The sequence below is a fragment of the Carcharodon carcharias genome, chromosome 8 (assembly GCF_017639515.1).
Source record: "Carcharodon carcharias isolate sCarCar2 chromosome 8, sCarCar2.pri, whole genome shotgun sequence".
Classification (NCBI taxonomy): Eukaryota; Metazoa; Chordata; class Chondrichthyes; order Lamniformes; family Lamnidae; genus Carcharodon; species Carcharodon carcharias.
In genome coordinates this window covers 143,655,037-143,678,432 of record NC_054474.1, presented here as the reverse complement: position 1 = coordinate 143,678,432, position 23,396 = coordinate 143,655,037, and the positions used below count along the sequence as shown (strand labels likewise).

The following is a 23,396-nucleotide window of genomic DNA, read 5'->3' as shown; positions in this document are numbered from 1 at the left end:
AGTCCTCATGACCCTTCGACGAAGGGTCATGAGGACTCGAAACGTCAACTCTTTTCTTCTCCGCCGATGCTGCCAGACCTGCTGAGTTTTTCCAGGTAATTCTGTTTTTGTTTTGGATTTCCAGCATCCGCAGTTTTTTTGTTTTTACCTTACATTTAAGTCTAGCATGAAAAGCAAGGGACCCAGTACTGAGTCGTACGGACCTCCACTGGAAACAGTCTTCCACTTACAAAAACACCCATCGACCATAACCCTTTGCTTTCTGCTGCTGAGTCAATTTTGGATCTCATGAGCTTTTAATTTACTGATCAGTCTGCCATGTAGGACCTTGTCTAAACCCTTGTTAAAATCCATGGAAACTACATCAGACTCACTAACCTCATCGACCCTCCTTGTTATATCTTTAAAAAATTCAACCAAGTTAATCAGAGACAATCTTCCCTTAATAATTCTATGCTGACTGTCCTTGATTAATCTGTGCCTTTATAAATGACAAATTGTACTGTCCCTCAGCCTAATGCATAATCTGTCAATTTTATCTTATTATTTGATGATTTTATTGTTTGTGTTTGTGATACTCAATCCCGCCGATGATGACCTCTCTCCTCAGGTTTAACGATGAGGTGAAACACATAAAAGTTGTTGAGAAGGACAATTGGATCCACATCACCGAGGCCAAGAAATTTGAGAGTCTCCTGGTATGTTCCCTTACACTGTCTTCTCCTAAATGGTGCTCGATATGTTCTCCAGATGCCTGTTCCTCTCTGGCACTTTCTCTGAGTGACCCTTCCTATGTGCCGGGGCCCAGAGTATGTTACCAGACTGTTCCACCGTTGTGGCATCTCAGTAAAGCTAGGTCTTATCACACAGGAGTCTTTGGCAAGTGATCGGGAGCAGGAATCAAGCTGAAATCTCCCTGTCCTTAAGCCAGGAAATGGAGAACTAGTAGGGTTCTTGCTACAGTTGTCACTGAGACTATCAGCACAGATCAGAGCTGGAAGGTGGGAGATTCTCACTGTGTGTAACATAGACACACACATTGAGTAGAGTAATTCGTTATCTTGTGAGGGAGCTGTGTTTCTTTTAGTTTTTCCACAGCTGTCTAGAATAACGAGGACATAAAATGAGGGTTTTTGCAGGAGGCAAGACTAGGGTGAAGTCAGGCGATGCTACAGAGGTAAAAATAGGTGGTCTTTGTGATGGCATGAATATGAGGTTGGAAGATTATCCCAGGATCAAATATGACCCCAAGATTGCAAACAGACTGGCTTCATCTCAGATTGTTGCCAGAAGAGGGACAGAGTAGCTCGGCAATGGAGTTTGGAGCAGGGACCAAAAACAATGACTTCAGTCTTCAAAATTTAATTGGAGGCAATTTCTGCTCATCCAGTTCTGGATGTCGGATAAGCAGTCTGATAATTCAGCAAAAGTGGAGGAGTTGAGAGAGGTAATGCTGAGGTAGAGCTGGGGGTCATCCATGTACATGTGAAAACTAACACTGCACCTTTGGATGATGTCACCAAGAGGCAGCATGTAGATAAGAAATAGGAGGAGCCAAGGATAGATCCTTGGGAACACCAGAGGTAACAGTGTTGGAGCAGGAAGAGAGGTCATTGCAGAACATTCTCTGGTTACGATTAGATCGATAACAGTGGAACCAGGTGAGAGCAGTCCCACTCAGCTGGACAACAGTGGAGAGGCATTGGAGAAGGATGGTGTGGTCAACTGTGTCAGAAGCTGCAGACTGGCCGAGAAGGACGAGGAGGGGAAGTTTACTTTTGTCACAGTCACAGAGGATGTCATTTGTGATTTTGATAAGAACTGTTCTGGCAATGTGGCTGGAGTTCACTAATGTAGCTGGTGTACCTGATTTGCAGGGATTCAAACATGGATTTCCAGGAAAGTTGAGCACAGATTTAGGAGGTGACTATGGAGAAGAAAGGGATGTTGAGGCTGGGATGGTAGTTTGCAAGAACAGTGAGGCCAAGGGTTGGGTTTTAAAAGAAAGGTGCAATGAGAGTATATTTAAATTTGAGGGGGACAGCTCCATTAACAATATTGGCTAACATGGGGACCAGGAGAAGTTGGGTGGTCAGGAGATTAGTAAGATTAAGGTTGAGGGAAAAGGACAAGAGACCCAGGCATATTTGAGTGATGATGCCAAACACCATTTCTTGGGAAAGCCATTTACCACTGTAGTCTGCTCCTGGAGTGTAGATGGGAGTTTGAAAATCCGGTGAAGTGACAACCAGAGATCAAGGTCGAAGGTTTCTCGATTTCTGTTAACTTATCGATGTGAATTCTGATTATTGAATAACAGTGGGCATTAATTCTTTAATTGTAGGAGCTGGTAGAATATTACCAGACACACTCACTAAAAGAGAGCTTCAAGCAGCTGGATACAGCTTTACGCTTTCCATACAAACAGCGAGACAAGACTATTCAGCGCTCAAACTCTCGGACTCCAGGTAACCAGCTCATCGCAAGTGACCCAGTTGGTCACGTTGAATCAGTGGGTGACGGGCTAAATAATTAACACGAGGGGTAAGTAACTAATAGGGGGAAGTAAATAGCATGAGGGGTATGCAACTTGAAGTAAGTATGTAACAGAGTGAGGGAAGCAGCTAGGTAAGTGATGGAAGGGAGTGAAGGGGGAAAATGTGAATCTCAGGAATTCTAGCTGCTGTTGCCATTTCAGTAGTTGTTACACATCCATATGGATGTCTGTGTAGCCTATTATGTCTGCATATTCCCCTGTAGGTGCCCCTTTCCTGTAAATGTGGGTAGGAGAGCAAGAGGGCACTGTCTCTCTCTAGTGCAGCCTAACCTGTCTGCTGTCTATTTATCGTTCTTCCTCCAAACTACATTGAGTAAAAGGGGAATTCCCATTGGGAAGCCTATTATCCTAATCTCATGGGCGCACCAGTAAATGACCATGCAAGACCCTCCTTGGCACAACTCAACTTCTGATCAACTCAAAGTGAAGAACAGTTTTAGGGATAACCATAAAAATGCTTTTACTGTTGGATATGTTTCCATAACTATCAACATCCTGAGAATTACCATTGACCAGAAACTGAACTGGACTATCCATATAAATACTGTGGCTACTAGGGCAGGTCAGAAGCTAGGAACCCTGTGATGACTAACTCACCTCCTGACTCCTCAAAGACTGTTCACCATCTACAAAGCACAAGTCAGGAGTGAGATCAAATACTCCCCACTTGCCTCGATGAGTGAAGCTCCAAGAACACTCATGGAGCTTGACACCATCTAGGACAACACAGCCCTGCTTGATTGGCACCACATCCACAAACATTCACTCGCTCCACCACCAATGCACAGTAGCAGCAGTGCATACCATCTACAAGATGCACTGTAGGAATTCACCAAGGCTGCTTAGACAGCACCTTCCAAACCCACAGTCACTACCATCTAGAAGGACAAGGGCAGCAGATAGATGGGAACACCACCACCTGGAAGTTCCCGTCCAAGTCATTCACCATCTTGACTTGGAAATATATCGCCATTCCTTCACTGTCACTGGGTCAAAACCTGGAACTCCCTTCCTACTAGCACTGTGGGTGTACCTGCACCACATGGACTATAGCGGTTCAAGAAGGCAGCTCACCACCATCTTCTCAAGGGCAACTAGGGATGAGCAATAAGTGCTGGCCCAGCCAGTGAAGCCCACACCTCTCGTGAATGAATGAAAAATAAATAGCATCTTCCAGAGGCCTGGAGTGTTAGGGTTAGTGACTGACTGAGTTAGCACACTCAAAATCTTGGTAAATTGTGGCAGCATTGAAATAAAATCAACTTTAATCAGCTACACATTGGTGGAAAATTCTGAAAGTTGGATTAGCTGCCCTAATGGATTGCTATCTAGTTTGCTGTCTGGCTGTTTAATTTCCCATTGTCAGCTGCTATAAGACCAATACCTCTCGAACTAGTATTGTGTAATGAGGCATGTTTAATTAGAAATCTCATAATAAAAGATCCACTGGGAAATGGTGATCATAATACAGTTAAGTTCCATAATCAGTTTGAAAGTGACATACTCCAATCACAAACAAGAATCTTAAACTTAAAGAAAGCCAATAATTTAGGTATGAGGAGAGAGTTGGCTAATATTGATTGGATAAATTGACTAAAACTATGGTGGTAAATAAACAGCGGAAAACATTTAAAGCAACAGAGACAGGAGAAATTATCATAGGTAATGAGGAATGGCAGAGACATTAAAATAAATATTTTGTCTGTCTTCACACAGAAGTCACAAATTACATATCAACAATGGAGAGTAACCCTTCATAATATAAGAGAATTTGTGGTAATTACTATCAGCAAAAAAAAGGTGCTGGAGAAACTTAAAGGACTAAAATCCAACAAATTCTCAGGACTTGACAACCTAGACCCTAAGGTTCTGAAAGAAATAACGGAGATCATGGATGGTAGTGATTTCCAAAACTTCCTTGATTCTAAAACAGATCTAGCAGATTGCAAATTGGCAAATGTAACACTGCTATTCAAGAAAGGAGGGAAAGAGAAACAGGGAACTGTAGGCCAGTTAGCCTGACATCAGTCGTCGTGAAAGTGCTGGAATCTATTATTAAGGAAGTCTTAGGAATGCACTTTGAAAAGCAGAGCATGATCAGACAAAGCCAAAGTGGTTTCACAAAAAGAAAATCATGTTTGTTAAATTTATTCAAGTTTTTTGTGGATGTAACTAGTAGGGTAGATGAAGGGGAACCAGTAGATGTAGTATACTTGAATTTCCAAAAGGCATTCGATAAGGTGCCAGGCAAAAGATAAGAGCTCGAGGAGTTGCAGGTGATTTGTTAGTATGGATAGAGGATTGGATAACAGACAGGAAGGATCAATTAGGGATAAGTGGGGCATTTTCAAGTTGGCAGGCTGTGACTAGGGGCGTACTGCAAGGATCAGTGCTAGGGCCTCAGTCATTTACAAACTATTAATTCCTTCACCAAAGAGACAGAGATTAAGTTTGCTGATGGTTCAAAGCTAGGTGGAATTCAAGCTGTGAGGAGGACACAAAAAGGCTGCAAAAGGATATAGACAGATTAAGTGAGTGGGCAACAAGGTGGCAGATGGACTACAATGTGGGCAAATGTGAGGTTATTCACTTTGGTAGTAAGAATGGAAAAGCAGAATTTTTTAGAAGGTGCAAAACTTGTAAATGTTGGTGTTCAGAGGGACTTCCGCGTATTCCTACAAGGAACACAAAGTTAGCATGCAGGTGCAGGAAGCAATTAGGAAGGCGAATGGTATGTTAGCCTTTATTGCAATGGGATTGGAGTACGAGAATAAAGAAGTCTTGCTGCAACGGTACAGGGTTTCGGTGAGACCATACCTGGAATACTGTGCGCAGTTTTGGTTTCCGTATTTAAAGAAGGATATACTTTCATTTGAGGCAGTACATCAAAGGTTCACTGGATTGGTCCCTGGGTTGAAAGGGTTGTCCTATGATAGGCTGTGTAAATTGGGTCTATATCTGCTGGAGTTTAGAAGAATGAGAGGCAATCTTATTGTAACTTACAATATTCTGAAGGGGTTTAACAGGGTGGAGGCTGAGAGATTGTTTCCACTGGTCGGGAAATCTAAAACACGGGGGCACAGTCTCAGGATAAGGGGCCAATCGTTTAGGACTGAGATGAGGAGAAATTAATTCACTCAAAGGGTAGTAAATCTTTGGTATTCTCTACCCCAGAGGGTTGTGGATACGCCGTGGTTGAATATATTTAAGGCTGGGACAGACAGATTTTTGGTCTCTCGGAATTAAGGGATATGGGGAGTGGGCTGGAAAGTGGAGTTGAAGCCAAAGATTAGCCGTGATCGTATTAAATGGTAGAGCAGGCTCAATGGGCAAATGGTCTTCTCCTATTTTTCATGTTCTTATGTTGATGGTGAAAATTCATTACCCTGTCTCAGCTAGCACAGTTCCAGTACTGTCCGCTGTACCCCTTTACGATCAGACTGGTGCAGCCTCTGCTTCTCTTCATGGTGAAACCATGATTTTGATGATATTCAATGATTTGACAGTCATTTTACTCAATCTAGTGCCTCCATTTTAATGAGAGATTTTATTTCTGAAAATTATTGCTGTGTTTTTCTTTGCATTTTAATATCACTTGATATGATTTTCCTGTTTAAATATTTCTTTATGTACTGACTGTTCCTCTCTTTCTAACCTCCTGCAGCATCTTCCTCCTCTTCCTGCAACTTTGCTTTTCTTAGTCCTCAGGGCTTCAGTGTTGCATCTCAGAACTCTGCTCCTTTCTGGTCAGGTACTGCTCCCTTTACTTCCATCTCCAACTCACTGTTAAAGCCCCTCAGACTAATCCAGCTCCCAGCTTCACAACAGCATCATGAGAAACATAAACCTCAAACCTATTGCTCAGGTTAGAGAGACCCATTCCTTGTGCACTAAACTGAAACACAAAGTGTAGGCTTGAGAGAAAAGTTTCACATTGTATGTGTGTGTGTATGTGTGTGTGTGGGGGGGTGTGGGGGGTAAAAACCGTCTTTGCCCTCAGACCCCACTGTAACTGCATTGTCAGCTTAGTAAGGAGAGACGCCCATTTCTACAGGGTTAGCCACAACCTCAGCACCTCTCAAAGTACTTTACAGCCAGTGAAGTACAATTTGAAATGTAGTCACTGTTGTACAAGGGGAATGCGATTCAGCAAGTGAAGCATTTCTCAAAAGGAGTTGGAAAAAATCTGTTGTTTTTCCCATGTCTTTGCTGCTCTTTCACTCAAAGCCTAAGGTCAGCTTGAAATATTCTGTTCCTGTAAACGGTAGCTGAACTGATCAGAAGTGACTGCCAGAATCAGACAGGCTCTTGCATGAATGGAAAGAACAAAAAGTCTGAGGAGAGTCAGCCCGGATTGTTTTGCTATTGTTTCTTCCTGTTTTTATAGCTCACTTTTGCTAAAGCTTAGTTTGTGTCTCCGGACAGTGTTTAACCCCCGACCCATCAGCATGGCAACAGCACGATATAATTTTGCAGCTCGTGACATGCGTGAGCTCTCACTTCGAGAAGGAGATGTAGTGAAAATCTACAACAAGGTTGGAGGTGACCAGGGATGGTGGAAAGGTGAAGCAAATGGAAAGGTAAATGTTGGAATGTAACAGGAATCCGCGAATGTTCTAGTCCAGAAACAGCCCTTCACACAGTGAATCCAGTCTAATCCCACACTGTCACTCTCCGCACCCTTTAATAGCCCACCCAGTCTAATCCCACTCTCCCCCTCACTCCCCAGACCATTTAATATTCCACCCAGTCTAATCCTACTCTCAGTCACTCCACACACCCTTGAATATTCCCTCTTTTCAAACAATAATCTAATTTCCTGAACTAACTGAATATGTTTGGTCAGCTTCAACAATATTTTATGAAAAAAAAACCAAATCTGATTGTGATTTTCACATTCTAACCACTGTTTTTGTAGATGAATATTTTTCTCCTTGTTAACTCTTTTTGTGATTTAATTCTTTGAAACCTGTGTTCTACTCATTACCTTTACATGAATCAGTGAAAATAATCTCTCCATGATGACCCTATTAGAACCCTTCATCCTGTTGATCTGATCTGGTGGACAATATCCTGACTTTTCACTTTGCTCCTCATAACTCCTGCCCCTTCTCCCTGGTAACACCCCAGTGAACCTTCACAGAACGTTTCTCATTGCTTTGATGTGCTCACTGTGGTGGAGTAACAAAAATGTACATCTGCAGCCTAAATAAGATCTTGGATAAACTTGACATTGCCTCTTTTCTTTGGTAGTCCACATCCCTAGATATAGCACCAAGGCATTGGATTACATTTTTATGACCTAATTTACTTTTGTTGCCATAATTAATTACCTACATCTACACTAAGATCTACTTAAAGTCTCAGCATTTCAGGTGTATTCCCTATCCCTATTCTTCCAACATGTATTGCTTCACACTTTTCTTCATTGAACTGTATTTGCCACCATGCCACATGTCCTCTCTTTTTTTATGAGCTTTGTCACAATTTGCCACAACTCAGTTTGGTGTCAGCTTGTTAGGGTTCCTAGCAGATTAATTTTGCCCCACACAGAATCCTGAGTCTGAGAAACTCCTTTTACTCTTGGCCTCTCTTCCGGCTATCTCACCATGTGGGCATTTCCCACTAATTCCATCTGCGATTATCTTTATTGAGACCCTCCTATGCTAACTTACCAAATGATTTTGGAAAAAAAGCAGATGAACCAGATTTGCTGCATTTCCTTTCTCTGCTGCTAATATTTCAGTGAATTATATCAAGAGGGTCCAGTATCACCTGCCTCTAGAAATCCTTGTGACTGGGCTGTTAACTCATTCCTTCATATTGTTTAGTAATTTCATCCTGTATTACTGACTCCAGCAGATTCCTGAGACTTGATATAAATTTTCCTGGCATCAATGTAGGGTCAAAGAACAGTAACCTCCATCATTCATGCAGACTCCCCCCTCCTTCAGACTCCCCCCTCCCTCAGACTTCCCCCAGCACCCTCCTCCCCCTCCATCACACCCCTCTCCCAGACCCCCCCAAACACAAACACACAGACATGCATGCGCACACCCATATATATGCACTCGTGTATGAATATGATCCTGTCCTCACACAATGTCCACAGACACAAGCTATGGAGGAGGTGCCATTGTATAGTGACAAACCTGTCCGAACCCAAGACACTGAGCTTAATTGTAGATGAAGTCAGCTGACAGCACTGGACCCTTGGTCTTATATCATAAGATGTGTTCACCCACTGAGCCAAGGCTTCTGATTGGCTTCTTGATTGCAAGTATAATGGTTCCTATCAATGATTTAAAGCTAACTTGTGATTGGTTGTTTTCCCAATGACAGGTTGGCTGGTTTCCTTCAACATATGTTGATGAGGAAGGAATGCCGTGACTGGTCGATGTAATGTCACCCGCCCTGCCGGAAGCCATTAATTTTGCACACCTGATATCCAGGACCCAGAATGACTCCTTGCTTCTCGAGGGCTGATGGCGAATAACTTTTCATCAATCTTACTGCTTTTTACTAATGACTCTTTTAATAATTCTCAGATTGATCATCACAAGATTCCCTATGTTGTATATAAATTCCTTTTTCAGAACAGCCAATCAGAATTAGAAACAATTTTCAGTAGTGTGTGCAGGGTTGTACGTGTGGGTATTTGAGCACATGGGGGAGAATGTGTTTGTATATGAGCCATGCATGTGGGTGTGTGCGCGTGGGCACATGGGTATGTCTGCTACTGTGAGAATCCTTTCTAAAAATCATTTGTAATTATTTTACCAAGTAGCAATGCCACAATGTATGTGAATATTTTAAGGAATGTTTTTAGGCTGATGCCAGTGTATATATTTGGGTTCATTGTGGGTTAAATGGAATTATAGTTAAAATTATCGCTCAATTTGTTTAGGAATGAATTGAAAATGTAAATTGGTACAATTTTTTTGCACTGGCTAACACACAGGAAGCAGCTGGTTTGGAGAGACTGGGAGAATCTGTGTTGCTGCTTGAAGGATAAAACTAGGACAAGGAAACCAGGACAAGTCACTGCGCTCTTGGCCTGACTGAAGAAGCTGATCAGACAGTGATTGCAACTCAGACTGTACGGTTCACACAAACAGCAAATAAAAGCAACTGTTTCTTTTCATTTTCTGAATGTTGTGATTGAGCACAAGCCAGTGCTTCAAACTCTTAAACACGAGAGTTATGGGGCCAGAAATGAGGATTCTGTCACAATAGCCAGTATCTGTGCACACCTTAAGGTATGACTCTCGGAAGGGCTGCTTGTTCAGGAGGTATAACTTTAATACCCAACCGACAATTAGTCAAATGTCAGTACATGTCAGGGCTAGATGACAGTTTTCCAGGTTAGTACCCTACACAAAAGATTAATACACAAGTTAAGGGCTCATGGAGTTAGGGTGATGTATTAGCATGGATGGAGATCTGTTTAATGGACAGGAAGCAGAGAGTAGGGATAAATGGGGCATTTCAAAGTTGGCAGGCTGTGACTAGTGGAGCACGGTTCAGTGCTGGGGCCTCAGTTATTTATGATTTATATTAATGACTTGGACAAAGATGGAGAATAATGTATCTAAGTTTGCTGACAATACAATAGGTGGGAATGTAAGCTGCGAGGAAGACACAAAGTGGCTGCAAAGAGATATAGACAAATGAGTGAGTGGGCAATAAGGTGGCGGATGGAGTAATAATGTGGGTAAAGATGAGGTTATTCACTTTGGTTGAAAGAATAGAAAAACAGATTATTTTTAAAAGGTGTTAAACCTTGAATACTGTGTGCAATGTTAGTCTCCATATTTAAGGAAGGATATATATGTATTGGAGGCAGTACAGCAAGGGTTCACTAGATCGGTCTCTGTGATGAAGACATTGTGCTATTAGGAGAGTCTGAGTACATTGGGTCTATATTCTCTGGAGTTTAGAAGAATGAGAAGCAATCTCATTGAAGCATTTTAGATTCTGAAGGGACTTGACAGGGTAGATGCTGAGAGGTTGTTTCCCCTGGCTGGGGAATCTAGAACACAGGGCACAATCTCAGCATAATGAGCTGATCACTTAGGACTGAGATGAGGATAAATTTCTTCCCACAAAGGGTTGTGAATCTTTGGAATCCTCTCCCCCAGAGGGTTATGGATATTCCATCTTGAATATCAGTAATGGGTATGTGAGGAGACAGGTGACTATGCTGGATTGAGACGGAGACTGAGTGAGTAACGAATTAGATTCTTGTGGGAATTCAGTGCGCCGAGGAGAAAGGTGTGGTATACATAGGGATTATTTTAAGTTAAATGAATAATTAAATTAAGCTAACTAATTAATGTCAGTAACAATGACAGAACAGGTGTTATGTTGCAACTGTGGAATGTGGGAGCTTTAGGACGCCAAGGTGATCCAGGACAAAAACGTCTGCAGAAAGTGTAAACAGATTGAGGAACTCTGCATCAGGATTATTGATCTGGGAGCCAAACTGCAGATATTGCACAACATAAGGGAGGGTGAGAAATACCTGGACACTTTGTTCCAGAACACGGTCACGTCTCTTAGAATAGGGTCATCTGTTTTGGTCAGCAGTGAGGGACAGGAGGATGTAACCGTGAGTGAGACAGATAAAGGGACCAAGCAAAAAATAGTAGAGGAGCCTCTGACTTTGCAATTATCAAACAGGTTTGAGATGCTCACAGCCTGTGTGGATGAAAGCGAGGGGTCTACCAGGTGGATGAGGAGGCTGGCCATGGCACTATGGTACAGGAAGCCATTTAAACTGGGGGAGCAAAAAGGAATGTAGCGGTAGTGGGGGATAGTATAATGAGGGGATTGACACTGCTCTCTGCAGCAAAGAGCGAGAGTCCAGGTGGCTGTGTTCCCTGCCCAGTGCCAGGGTTCGTGACATTTGCTCAGAGCTGGAGAGGAGCGTGCATTGGGAGGGGAAGGATCCAGTTGTGGCCCACATAGGTACCAACGACATAGGCAGGATAAAAAATGAGGTTCTGCATAGTCAGTATGAGGAACTAGGTACCAAATTAAGAAGCAGAACTTCAAAGGTAATAATCTCTGGATTATTACCTGAGCCACATGCAAATTGGCATAGGGCAAATAAGATTAGAGAGATGAATGTGTTGCTCAAAGACTGGTGTGGGAGAAGTGGATTCCGGTTTGTGGGCCACTGGCATCAGTGCTGGGGAAAGTGGGACGTGTGTCCTCGCAAATCGCATAACTAGGGAAGTAGAGAGAGCTTTAAACTAAACAAGAGGGGTGAGGAATCAAGTTTGGGTAGAGGTAACAATTCAAGGGGTAGACTCAACACAGGAGAGCAAAATAGTAATATGAGAAATGAGGGTCACAGAACGGCAGGAAGGGACAGAGAATAAAAAACCTAAGAATACATCAACAGTCAAGACTAGATGTTGCAAAGATAACAAAAAGACAAAACTAAAGATCCGTATCTGAATGCACGTAGCATTCATAACAAACTAAATGATTTGATATTATTTTAATAGTCCAGCTGAATGACTTAATGGCCCACACTGAAGTAAATAAATATGATCTGATAGCAATTACAGAGACATAGCTGCAGGGTGACAAGGATTGGGTCCTTAATATTGAGGGGTATTTGATGTACAAGAAGAATAGGAAGCTAGCTAAAGGTGGAGGGGTGGCACAGTTGATCAAGGATGGCATAGGTGCAATAGTTAGAGATGACCTTGGTTCAGGACATCGGGATGTCGAATCGGTTTGGGTGAAGATGAGGAATAGTAGGGGAAAGTCGTCACTCATGGGAGTGGTCTACAGGCCCCCAAACAGTAACCACAATGTAGGACTAAGGACACAAGAAGAAATATTAGGTGCTTGTGAAAAAGGGACAGCAATACTCATGGGTGATTTTAACCTGCATATAAAGTGGAAAAATCAGATTGTCAATAGTAGCCTGAATGAGGAATTCATAGAATGTTTTCAAGATAGTTTCTTAGAGCAGCATGTTCTGGAACCAGCCATAGAGCAGTTTATATTAGACTTGGTATTGTGTAATGTGACAGGACCTCAGAGTGAAGGCACCCCAAGGTAGCAGTGGCCACAACATGATTGAATTTTATATTGTTTGCAAGGGAAAAGAATGGGTCTAAGACTAGTACTTTAAACTTAAATAAGGGCAACTATGTGGGGATGAAAGCTGAGCTAGCTGAAGTGAACTGGGAAACTAGGCTAGAGGATAGATCAATAGAGAAGCAGTGGCAGACATTTAAGGGGATATTTCAGAATACTCAGAATAAGTATATTCCTATTATAAAGAAAAATTCTAAGGCGGCGGGACCCACCATCTGTGGTTAACTAAAGAAGTTAAGAAAAACATCAAACTTAAGGAAAAAGCATACAAAGATGAGTGGCAGGTCAGATGATTGGACAGAATATAAAGAACGGCAGAGGATAACTCAGGTTAATCAGGAGAAAAATTAGAATGTGACAGGAAGCTAGCTAGAAATGTAAAAACAGATAATAAGTTTCTACAGGTATTTAAAAAGGTAAAGAGTAAGTAAAGTGAGTGTTGGTCCTCTAGAGAAAGAATGGGGAGTTAATAATAGATAATAAGGAAATGACAGATGAAATGAACAAATATTTTACTTCTATCTTCACTATAGAGGATACAAAAACATTCCAGTAATAGCTGCAAATCAGGAGGTGAAAGGGAGAGAGGAACTTGGTGAAATTACAATCACAAGGGAAGTGGTAAGCTGGGATAGACAGATTTTTGTTGTCTCAGAGAATTGAGGGATATGGGGAGTGAGCAGGAAAGTTGAGTTGAGGTAAGGATCAGCCATGGTTGTATTGAATGGGATAGCAGGCTCAATGGGCTGAATGGTGTACTCCTCCTATTTCTCATGTTCTTCCAGCAGGGCAGTCTTTAAAGCTGACTAAGCCACACGTAGTTATGTTATCACCATTTTTAACCATGCTAATTTTAGTAGAAAGTGCCTGACACATATGACGTGTAAATGTTACATCGAGTTACAGCAACCAAGCCCCTGAATTAAACGCTACTCACCTATCTCTGAATAACCCCCACCTCCCATCAACTGTCTTTACTTCCAATGTTCAGGATAACTAGGGAGGGGCTGGTTACACCTGGTAATGAGGAGCAGACTTGATTCTAATTGCTGGGTATTTCACTCAGCATATTGTTTAGTCCCAGTATTGGGGAGTTTACACCTTGTGTTGCCGGTTTACTCTGTTGTTTATTCCGCATGTTTTGGGAATAGACCATAAGACGTAGGAGCAGAAGTAGGCCATTCGGCTCACCGAGCCTGCTCTGCCATTCAGTGATATCATGGCTGATCTGATAATTCTCAACTCCACTCTCCTTTTCCCCATAACCCTCGGTTCCCTTACTGATTAAAAACCTGTCTATCTCAGCCTTGAATATACATAACGACCCAACCTCTACAGCCCTCTGTAGTAAAGAATTCCACAGATTCACTACCCTCTGAGAGAAGAAATTCCTCCTCATCTCTATCTTAAATGGGGAACCCCCTTACTCTGAGATTATGCCCTCTGATCCTAGACTCTCCCACAAGGGGAAACAACCTCTCAGCATCTACCCTGTCAAGCCCTCTAAGAATCTTACGTTTTTCAATAAGGTCACCCCTCATTCTTCTAAACTCCAATGAGAACAGGCCCAACATACTCAACCTCTCTTCATAAAATCCCTCCATACACAGGATCAACCTAGTGAACCTTCTCTGGACTGCCTTCAATTCCAGTACATCCTTAGATAAGGGGACCAAAATTGTTCACGGTATTCTAGGTGAGGTCTAACTAGTGTCTTGTATAGTTTTAGCAAGACTTACCTATTTTTATACTCCATTCCCTTTGAAATAATGGCCAACATTCCATTTGCCTCCCCATTACCTGTTGAACTTGTATGCTAATTTTTTGGGATTCATGCGTGAGGACCCCCAAATCCCTCTGTGCTGCAGCTTTCTGCAGTCTTTCTCCATTTAAATAATATTCAGCTCCTTTATTCTTCCTGCCGACCTGCATAACCTCACATTTTCCCACATTATACTCCATCTGCCAAGTTTTTGCCCACTCACTTAACCTGTCTATATCCCTCTGTAGACTTAGCAAGACTTCACTTGCTTTCACAACCATATTTCCTTCCTCAGTGACTATCTCCGTCTCTGACTTACCCCACTGGATTCCAACTGAAGTTCCATTCCTCATGTTTCGAATCCATCCAGGATTACAGGTATCTCTGGGACATACAACGCTCCTTGGACTGTTCTTGTTGTATCCTGAGATCCACACTCAGTGCCATGCACCGCCATATGAACACATATGACCTTTCCTTTTAGCAGCACTGACTCACTCTATCTCAAACCTGTCCTTACACCCCAGTTTCATTTTATTCTTTGTCTCATCCAATGTCTTAACAAGAAACTTTGTCTCTTCCTTTCATGTGCTAAGGAACGGAAGCTCCAACAGCTCATTGATACCAACACCCATCCAGGACCCTCTACCCCTTCCTGTCCCTCTGACTCCATCCCTTCTTGTAATCCCAGCCTTTGCTGTGTATTCACCATACCCCCCTGACCTTCCCCTCTCTGATGCTGAACATTCGGTACTCAGCAAAGGATTCAGTTTTGTGCCCTCACCTCAATGAATTCCAGGCTCAGCGCGATGCTGAACTCTTCGTCCCCGTGCTCACTTCTTAGGGCAGGAATCTTCCTCCCCCTGATCCACGGGTCCTTTCACCCACCTCCAGTATTCTCCCTCCACCTGGACCCCTCCCTCTGGCTTTTTACCTGCCCTTGACCTTTTCATTGAGAACTGTCGACGTGACATCAGCCGTCTCAATTTCTCTGCTCCTCTCACGCACTCTAACCTGTCTCCTTCTGAACTTGCCGCACTCTGTTCTCTCAGGTCCAACCCTGATTTTGTTATCAAACCTGCCAACAAGGGTGTTGCTGTTATCTGGTGTACTGACCTCTACCTTGCAGAGGCTGAGTCCCAACTCTCAGACACTTCCCCTGGACCACGACCCCATCACCGAACATCAAGCCATTGTTTCCAGGACTGTCACTGACCTTATCTCCTCTGGAGATCTTCCCTCCACAGCTTCCAACCTGATAGTCTCCCAACTTCGGATGGCCCGCTTCTACCTCCTACCCAAAATCCACAAACAGGACAGTCCCGGCAGACCGATCGTGTCAGTCTGTTCCTGCCCTATGGAACTCATTTCTTCCTATCTTGACTCTGTTCTCTTTCCCCTTGTCCAGTCCCTTCCCACCTACATCCATGATTCCTTTGATGCCCTACATCATAACAATTTCCAGTTCCCTGGCCCTAATCGCCTCCTCTTCACCATGGACGTCCAATCCCTCTACAACTCCATTCCCCATTGGGATGGTCTGAGGGCTCTCAGCTTCTTCCTCAAACAAAGGCCCAAACAATCCTCATCCAACACCATTCTCCTCCTTCTGGCTGAACTTGTTCTCTCATTGAACAATTTCTCCTTAAACTTGTCTCACTTCCTGCAAATAATAGGTGTGATTATGGGTACCCGCATGGGCCCCAGTTATGCTTGTATCTTTATGGGGTATGTGGAACATTCCTTGTCCCAGTCCTACTCAGGCCCCCTCCCACAACTCTTTCTCTGGTCCATCGATGACTGTTTTGGTGCCGCTTCATGCTCTCGTCTGGACCTGGAAAAATTTATCAATTTTGCTTCCAATTTCCACCCCTCCATCACTTTCACATGGTCCATCACTGACACTGCCCTTCCCTTCCTTGACCTCTCTGTCTCAATTTCTGGTAATAGACTGTCCACCAATATTCATTACAAACCCACTGACTCCCACAGATAACTCGACTACAGCTCCTCACCCTGCTTCCTGTAAGGACCCCATCCCATTCTCTCAGTTCCTTCGCCTCTGTTGCATCTGTTCTGATGATGCCACTTTGCAAAACAGTGCTTCTGACATATCTTCCTTCTTCCTTAATCAAGGTTTCCCACATACGGTGGTTGACAGGGCCCTCAGCCATGCCTGACCCATCTGCCATGCCTCTGCCCTCACCTTCACATCCCTTCCAGAATCATGATAGGATCCCCCTTGTCCTCACTTTTCACCCCATCAGCCTCTGCATTCAAAGGATCATCCTCCGCCATTTCCGCCAACTCCAGCATGATGCCACCACCAAACACATCTTCCCTTCATCCCCCCTCCTCCCCCCTTGGCATTCCATAGGAACCCTTCCCTCCAGGACACCATGGTCTACTCTTCCATCACCCACTACACCTCAATCCCCTCCCACGGCCCTTCCCATGCAATTGCAGAAGGTGCAACACCTGCCCCTTTACTTCCCCCCCTCCTCACCGTCCAAGGGCCCAAACACTCCTTTCAAGTGAAGCAGCGTTCCACTTGCATTTCCCTCAATTTGGTCTAATGCATTCGCCGCTCCCAACATGGTCTCCTCTACAATGGAGAGACCAAACACAGACTGGGTGACCGCTTTGCAGTACACCTTTGGTCTGTCCACAAGCATTACCCAGACCTCCCTGTTGCGTGCCATTTTAACACTCCACCCTGCTCTCATGCCCACATGTCTGCCCTTGGCTTGCTGCATAGTTCCAGTGAAGCTCAACGCAAACTGGAGGAACAGCACCTCATCTTCTGACTAGGCACTTTACAGCCTTCTGGACTTAACATTGAGTTCAACAACTTCAGACGTGAACTCTCTCCTCCATCCTCACCCCATTTTTCATCCCCCTTTTTCCATATTCATTTTTTAAAAAATTTTATTTCTTTTCCACTAATGTCCATTATTATTTTTTAAAATTATTTCCATTTTCATTCGTTGTTTTATCCCCAGCTTTTAGCCTATTTTTGATCTTTCTTCCCCCACTCCACCCCCACTAGGGCCAAGTGTCACTTTCCAGAGTGCTTACCCTGGTCCGGCCATTATCACATTTTGCTTTCTTAATGTCCCCATTAGCACCTCCTTTAGCCTGGACAACCACCATTAATAACTCTTTGACCTTTTGTTTATGACACCTTTTGCCGTCTCTCCCTTGTCTCCACCTATCACTGGCCTACTATCCAGCTTCACTGGTTCCACTCCCCTTAATCAGTATATATTTCACCACATCTCGACCTCCCTTTAGATCTGTAGAAGAGTCATACGGACTCGAAACGTTATCTCTGTCTCCCTCTACACAGATGCTGTCAGATCTGCTGAGTTTTTCCAGCAATTTTTCTTTTTGTTTCAGATTTCCAGCACTTTTGTCTTTATCCCTCTGTAAGCTCTTTGTATCATCCTCACCACTTGCCTTCCCACCCATTTTTGTGTCATCTGCAAACTTGGTGATAGTACGTTCGTTTCCCTCAACCAAGTCGTTAATATATATTGTAAGTAAATGTGGCCCCAGCATTGATCCAATCTTGTTTAATTCTGGTGTTGTTTACTCGCAGTGTTGTTTCCTCCTGGTGTAGGGCAATTTACTCCTCGTGCTCACTCCTGGTTTTTGCAGGGTTTACGCCAGTGTCTTTAGCTCCTGATGTTGAGGGGTTTACTCCCAGGCAGTGGGCAGGGAAGTGGAGTTAAAAAACCAGGATCAGTCATGATTGTATTTCATGGTGGAGTAGGCGCGAGTGTCCATATGGCCTAGTCTTGCTCCAATTTCTGTTGTTTACTCCTGGTGTTGCGGGGTTTATGCTAATCCCGGTGCTGAGAGTCACTCTTGGTGTGTTTGTTCCCGGGTTGGGGGTTTACTCCCGGTGGGTGGGGAGGGGGAGATCCGGCTCGATCCAGTCTTGACCGTCCTCCCGCTGACGGTGGGGGGGGGCGGAGTTGAATCTTGTGCCGAGCGCAAGGCGGAGGTGAGTGAATGGGGTCCGGGGATCGGAGCGGGTCTGGGGGTCGGAGCGTGGCCGGCGTTCGGTGGTCGGTCCGGGTGCGGATCCGGGGGTCTCAGTTCCTGGAGCCTGATCCCGGCGCCTTTCCCGGGGTCAGAAACCCCTCCGGGCGGAACCCCCCCACCCAGCCCGGATTTGGGAACCGGCTGCTCCGGGAATTTGACGTTTCTGAATTTCTCCATCGTGCCTCAAATGCACAAACTTCATGTGGTTCCCGAGGGGATTAAGAATTCCGGATTGGATGTGTCTGAATACATCAGAATGAGTTGATTTTCATCTTTGAAAATGTTGCTGGAGAGGCTGAGCTGATGTATTGTTGTTTGGAATCTGTCCCCACTGAGAGGAGAAATCCCTACAAACTGTCAAAACTGACTCTTTCCCCAAATAAAGACAGAAAATGCTGGTACAACTCAGCAGGTCCGGCAGCGTCTGTGGAGACTGAAAGAAGGTTAACATTTCGCGTCCATTTGACTCTTCAGAGCTCTGCAGGGAGGTGGAAATATGGTGATGGGTTTTATGTTGTTGAAGGTTTGGAGGAGTGGGGGGGTGTGGTGGTGTTGGAACAAAGGCAAGGTCTGAGATTGGGTCGTGGATGCAAGAGATTAAATGTCAAAGGTGTCCTGGAACAGAATCTCACAGTGCAGAAGAGGCCCTTCGGCCCATCAAGTCTGCACCCACAGGTGAGAAACACCAGACCTACCTACCTAATCCCATTTACCAGCACTCAGCCCATAGCTTTGAATGTTATGACGTGCCAAGTGCTCATCCAGATACTTTTTAAAGGATGTGAGGCACAAAAAGCAACGACAATGTTAACGGTTGTAGTAAAGAAACAAAACATTGGTCCAGAGCGAGTGCGAATGGCAGAATAATGAACAATTCTGTCTGAAAGCAAAAACACAAAAAACAAGATTCAGACCAGCACATAAGCAAAAAAAAAATCAAAATGGGGCACAGAGTCCGCGGTTTGAAATTGTTGAACTCAATGTTGAGTCTAGAATGCAGCAAAATGTTGAAGAAACTGTTGTTCCTCAAGCTTGTGCTGATCTTTACTGGACACTGAAGTGTTTTGGGTACAGATGAGAAATGATAAAGGCAAAACGTCAGTTATGGGAGTGGTGTTCATCCTCCTGAACAGTAACCGTATGGTATAATGGAAGAGTTTATCAGAAAGGTAAGGCTTAATCATGGGGGATTTTAATCTGCATATAGACAGAGGTAGACTTGAGAGGAATAATAGAACGTTTTTGGGATAGTTTTTTAGAACAACATGTTCTGGCACCAGCCAGAAAGCAAATGGGCCTGGTATTGTGCATCGAGATAGGATTAATTAATGTGCTCATAGTGAAGGTGCCTCTCGGTAACAGTGATCATAACATGTTTGAATTTTACATTCAGTTTGAGAGAGAGAAGTGGGTCTAAGAATAATATTTCAAATTTAAATAGGGGCAATTAAAAGGTCATAAAAGTAGAGCTAGTTAAAGGACAATTTAGGATAATGGATAGGACAATAAAGATGCGCTGGCATACATTTAAAGGGATATTTCAGAATACAAAGAATAGATACATTCCAATGAAAAAGAAAAGTTCCAGGACGATGTGAGGGCAGGGGGTACTATCGGTGATTAACTAACAAAAATAAAGATAATATCAAACTTAAAGAAAAAGCATATAATTGTGCAAAGATGGGTGGCAGGTCTGAAGATTGAACATAATATAAAAAAACAGCAAAGAATGACTAAAAGATTAATAAGGAGGGAAAAATTAGAGTACGAGAGAAAGCTAGCTAGAAATATAAAGACAGAATTACAGAATTGTTACAGTGTCGAAGGAGACCATTCGGCCCATCAAGTCTACACCGGCTCTCTGAGCATTTTAACTTAGTGCCAATCTCCTGCCTTTTCCCGTAGCCCTGCACACTGTTTCTATTTAAATAACCATCCAATACCCTCTTGAATGCCTCGATTGAGCCTGCCTCCACCATACTTCCAAGGAGTGCATTCCAGTCCCAAATGACTCGCTGTGTGAAAAAGTTTTTTCTCACCTCACATTTGCTTCTTTTGCAAAATATTTCAAAACTGTGTCCTCTGGCTCTCGATCTGTTTACGAGTGGGAACAGCTTTTCCTATCTACTCTGTCCAGACCCCTCATTATTTTGAAAACTTCTATCAAGTCTCCTCTCAGCCTTCTCCTCTCCAAGGAAAACAGTTCCAACTTCTCCAATCATTCCTAATAACTGAAGTGTCTCATCCCTGGAACCATTCTCGTAAACCTCTTCTGCACTCTCTCCAATGCGTTCACATCCTTCCTATAGTGTGGCGCCCAGAATTGTACATAATACTCCAGCTCAGGTCTAACCAGTGTCCCGTATAAGTTCATCATAACCTCCCTGCTCTTATACTCTATGCCCCTATTAATGAAGCCTAGAATACTGTATGCTTTAGAAACAGCTCTCTCTCTACCTGCCATCCACCTTTAATTACTTATATACATATACACCCAGGTCTATCTGCTCCTGAATACCCTTTAGAATAGTATCCTTTATTTCATACCATCTCTCCTTGTTCTTTGTACCAAAGTGCATCACCTCATGTTTCTCTGTATTGAACTTCATCTGCCAACTATCTGCCCACTCCACCAATGGGTCAATGTCCTTTTGAAGCCCTACACTGTTCTCCTCACCATTTACAATTCTCCCACGTTTTGTGTCACTTGCAAACTTTGAAATTGTCGCCTGCACACCAAGATCTAGATCATTTATATATATCAGGAAAAGCAAGGGTCCCAATGCCAACCCCTGGGGAACTCCATTACAAACCTATAAGCCTGAAAAATACCCATTAACCATTACTCTCTGTTTCCTATTCCTCAGCCAATTTTGTATCCATGTTGCTACTGTCCCTTTTATTCCATGACCCATAACTTTCCTCACAAACCTGTTGTGTGGTACTGTACCGAACAGCTTTTGGAAGTACGTATACACCACATTAATGCCTTTGCCCCTCATCAACCATCTGTTACCCCTTCAAAAAACTCCAGCAAATTAATTAGATACGATTTTCCTTTAACAAATCCATGCTGACTCTTACGAATCAATCCAAATTTTTCCATGTGACTATTAATTCTATCCTGAATAATTGTTTCTAGAAGTTTCCCCAATAACAAAGTTAAACTGACTGGTCTGTGATTGCAGGGCAGATCTTTGCAAGCTTTCTTGAGCAAGGGCATAATGTTTGCAATTCTCCAGTCCTCTGGCACCTCCCCCAAATTCAGGGAACATTGAAAGATTATCACCAGTGCCTCTGCAATTTCCACTCTCACTTCCTTCAATATTCTTGGATGCATCTCATCCGGTCCTGGTTCCTTATCAACTTTTAAGTACTGACAGCTTCTCCTATACCACCTCCTTATCAATTTTAAACCCTTCTAGCAACTGAGTTTCCTCCTCTCTCACTATGACCTGGACAGCATCTACCTCATAGGTAAAGACAGATGCAAAGTATTCATTTAACACCTCAGCCATGCCTCTTGCCTCTATATATCCCGTTTTTGGTCCCTAATTGGCCCTACTCCTCCTTTTACCACCCTTTTATTATCAAAGTGATTATAGAATACTTTGGGATGTCCTTTTATGTTAGCTGCCAGTCTTTTTTCATAATCCCTCTTTGCTTCTCGTATTTGCTTTTTCACATCCCTTCTGAACCTTCTGTATTCAGCTTGGTTCTCAATTGTATTTGCTACCTGACACCTGTCGTAAACACACTTTTTCTTCTTTAACTTAATTTCCATCTCCTTTGTCATTCAGGGAGTTCTGGATTTGTTTGTCCTACCCCTCCCTTTTGAGGGATCATGCCTTGACTATGCTCAAACCACCTCCTCTTTGAAGGTAGCCCATTGTTCAGCTGCTGTTTTTCCTGCCAACCTTTGGTTCCAGTCTATCCGGCCCAGCTCCGTTCTTGCCCCATTGAAGTCCGCTCTGTGCCAGTTGATTATTCTTACTCTGGATTGACCAATGTCATTTTCATCTGTCATCCTAAACCATATGATACAATGATCACTGTCCCCTAAATGTTCCCCACTGATTCTTGATCTACGTGGCCCACCTCATTCCCAAGAACCAGGTCTAGCAGTGCCTCCTTTCTTGTTGGACTGGACACATACTGCTGTAGGAAATTTTCCTGAACACAATCTAGGAATGCTTGTCCCTCACTGCCCCTTACACAACCACCATCCCAGTCTATATATGGATAATTAAAGTCCCCCAATATAACTACTCTATGATGTTTACACCTGTCCGTAATTTCCTTGCAGATTTGTTCCTCTGTACCCTTCCCACTAGCTGGTGGTCTATATATTACATCGAGCAATGTAATCTAACCCTTCTTATTCCTTAGCTGTAGCCAAATTGATTCTGTCCTTGAATCCTCTGACACATCCTCTTTCTCCAGTACTGCAATACTTTCCTTAACCAAAAACGCTGCCCCTCCTTTTTTCCCTTTCCTATCTTTTCTGAGCACTTTGTAACTAGGAATACTTAACACCCAGCTCTGCCCTTCCTTAAGCCAGGTCTCCGTTATCACCACAACATCATAATCCAACAAGGCAATCTGTGCCTATAACTCCCCAATTTTATTAACTATACTCTGTGCATTCACATACCTGAAGTATAACCCTGATTCAGACTTCATTACTTGCTGCCTTACTCTGACTCCATCTATTAACTTACTATCCTCTATTTTGGTGCTATCTGCCTCTTTCAGCATTTCATGCACAGTGCTATTATTTTCTAGGATTCTCTCCTGGTTCCCACATTCCTGCAGAATTACTTTAAACCTTCCCCAATAGCACTAGCAAAATGACCCACAAGGAACTCAGTCCCAGCCCTGTTCAGATGCAACCCATCTGGCTTGTAC

The 23,396-nt window shown here is 43.4% G+C and overlaps 2 protein-coding genes across 4 annotated transcripts in view; both read left to right on the top strand.

Annotated features, from left to right (window-relative positions):
* Positions 1 to 9,701, top strand: part of vav2 (vav 2 guanine nucleotide exchange factor) — a 204,361-nt gene extending 194,660 nt beyond the window's left edge. Inside the window, exons 24-27 of the mRNA XM_041194013.1 lie at positions 611 to 698; positions 2,345 to 2,468; positions 6,983 to 7,137; positions 8,900 to 9,701. Of these exons, the coding sequence (XP_041049947.1) occupies positions 611 to 698; positions 2,345 to 2,468; positions 6,983 to 7,137; positions 8,900 to 8,947 (415 nt within the window). The 3' untranslated portion in view covers positions 8,948 to 9,701. The remainder of the gene's footprint in view (positions 1 to 610; positions 699 to 2,344; positions 2,469 to 6,982; positions 7,138 to 8,899) is intronic.
* Positions 9,702 to 17,926: 8,225 nt separating this feature from the next.
* sardh (sarcosine dehydrogenase) overlaps positions 17,927 to 23,396 on the top strand; it is a 95,282-nt gene continuing 89,812 nt past the window's right edge. Inside the window, exon 1 of one of the 3 annotated variants that reach the window (XM_041194553.1) lies at positions 17,927 to 17,976. Coding sequence is in view for 1 of the 3 variants with exons in the window: in XM_041194551.1 (XP_041050485.1) it covers positions 19,637 to 19,657 (21 nt within the window). In the remaining 2 variants the exon portion in view is untranslated. Of the gene's footprint in view, positions 17,977 to 18,351; positions 18,448 to 19,393; positions 19,658 to 23,396 lie in introns of those variants that run through there. The other 2 variants (XM_041194552.1, XM_041194551.1) reach the window with 2 other exon arrangements.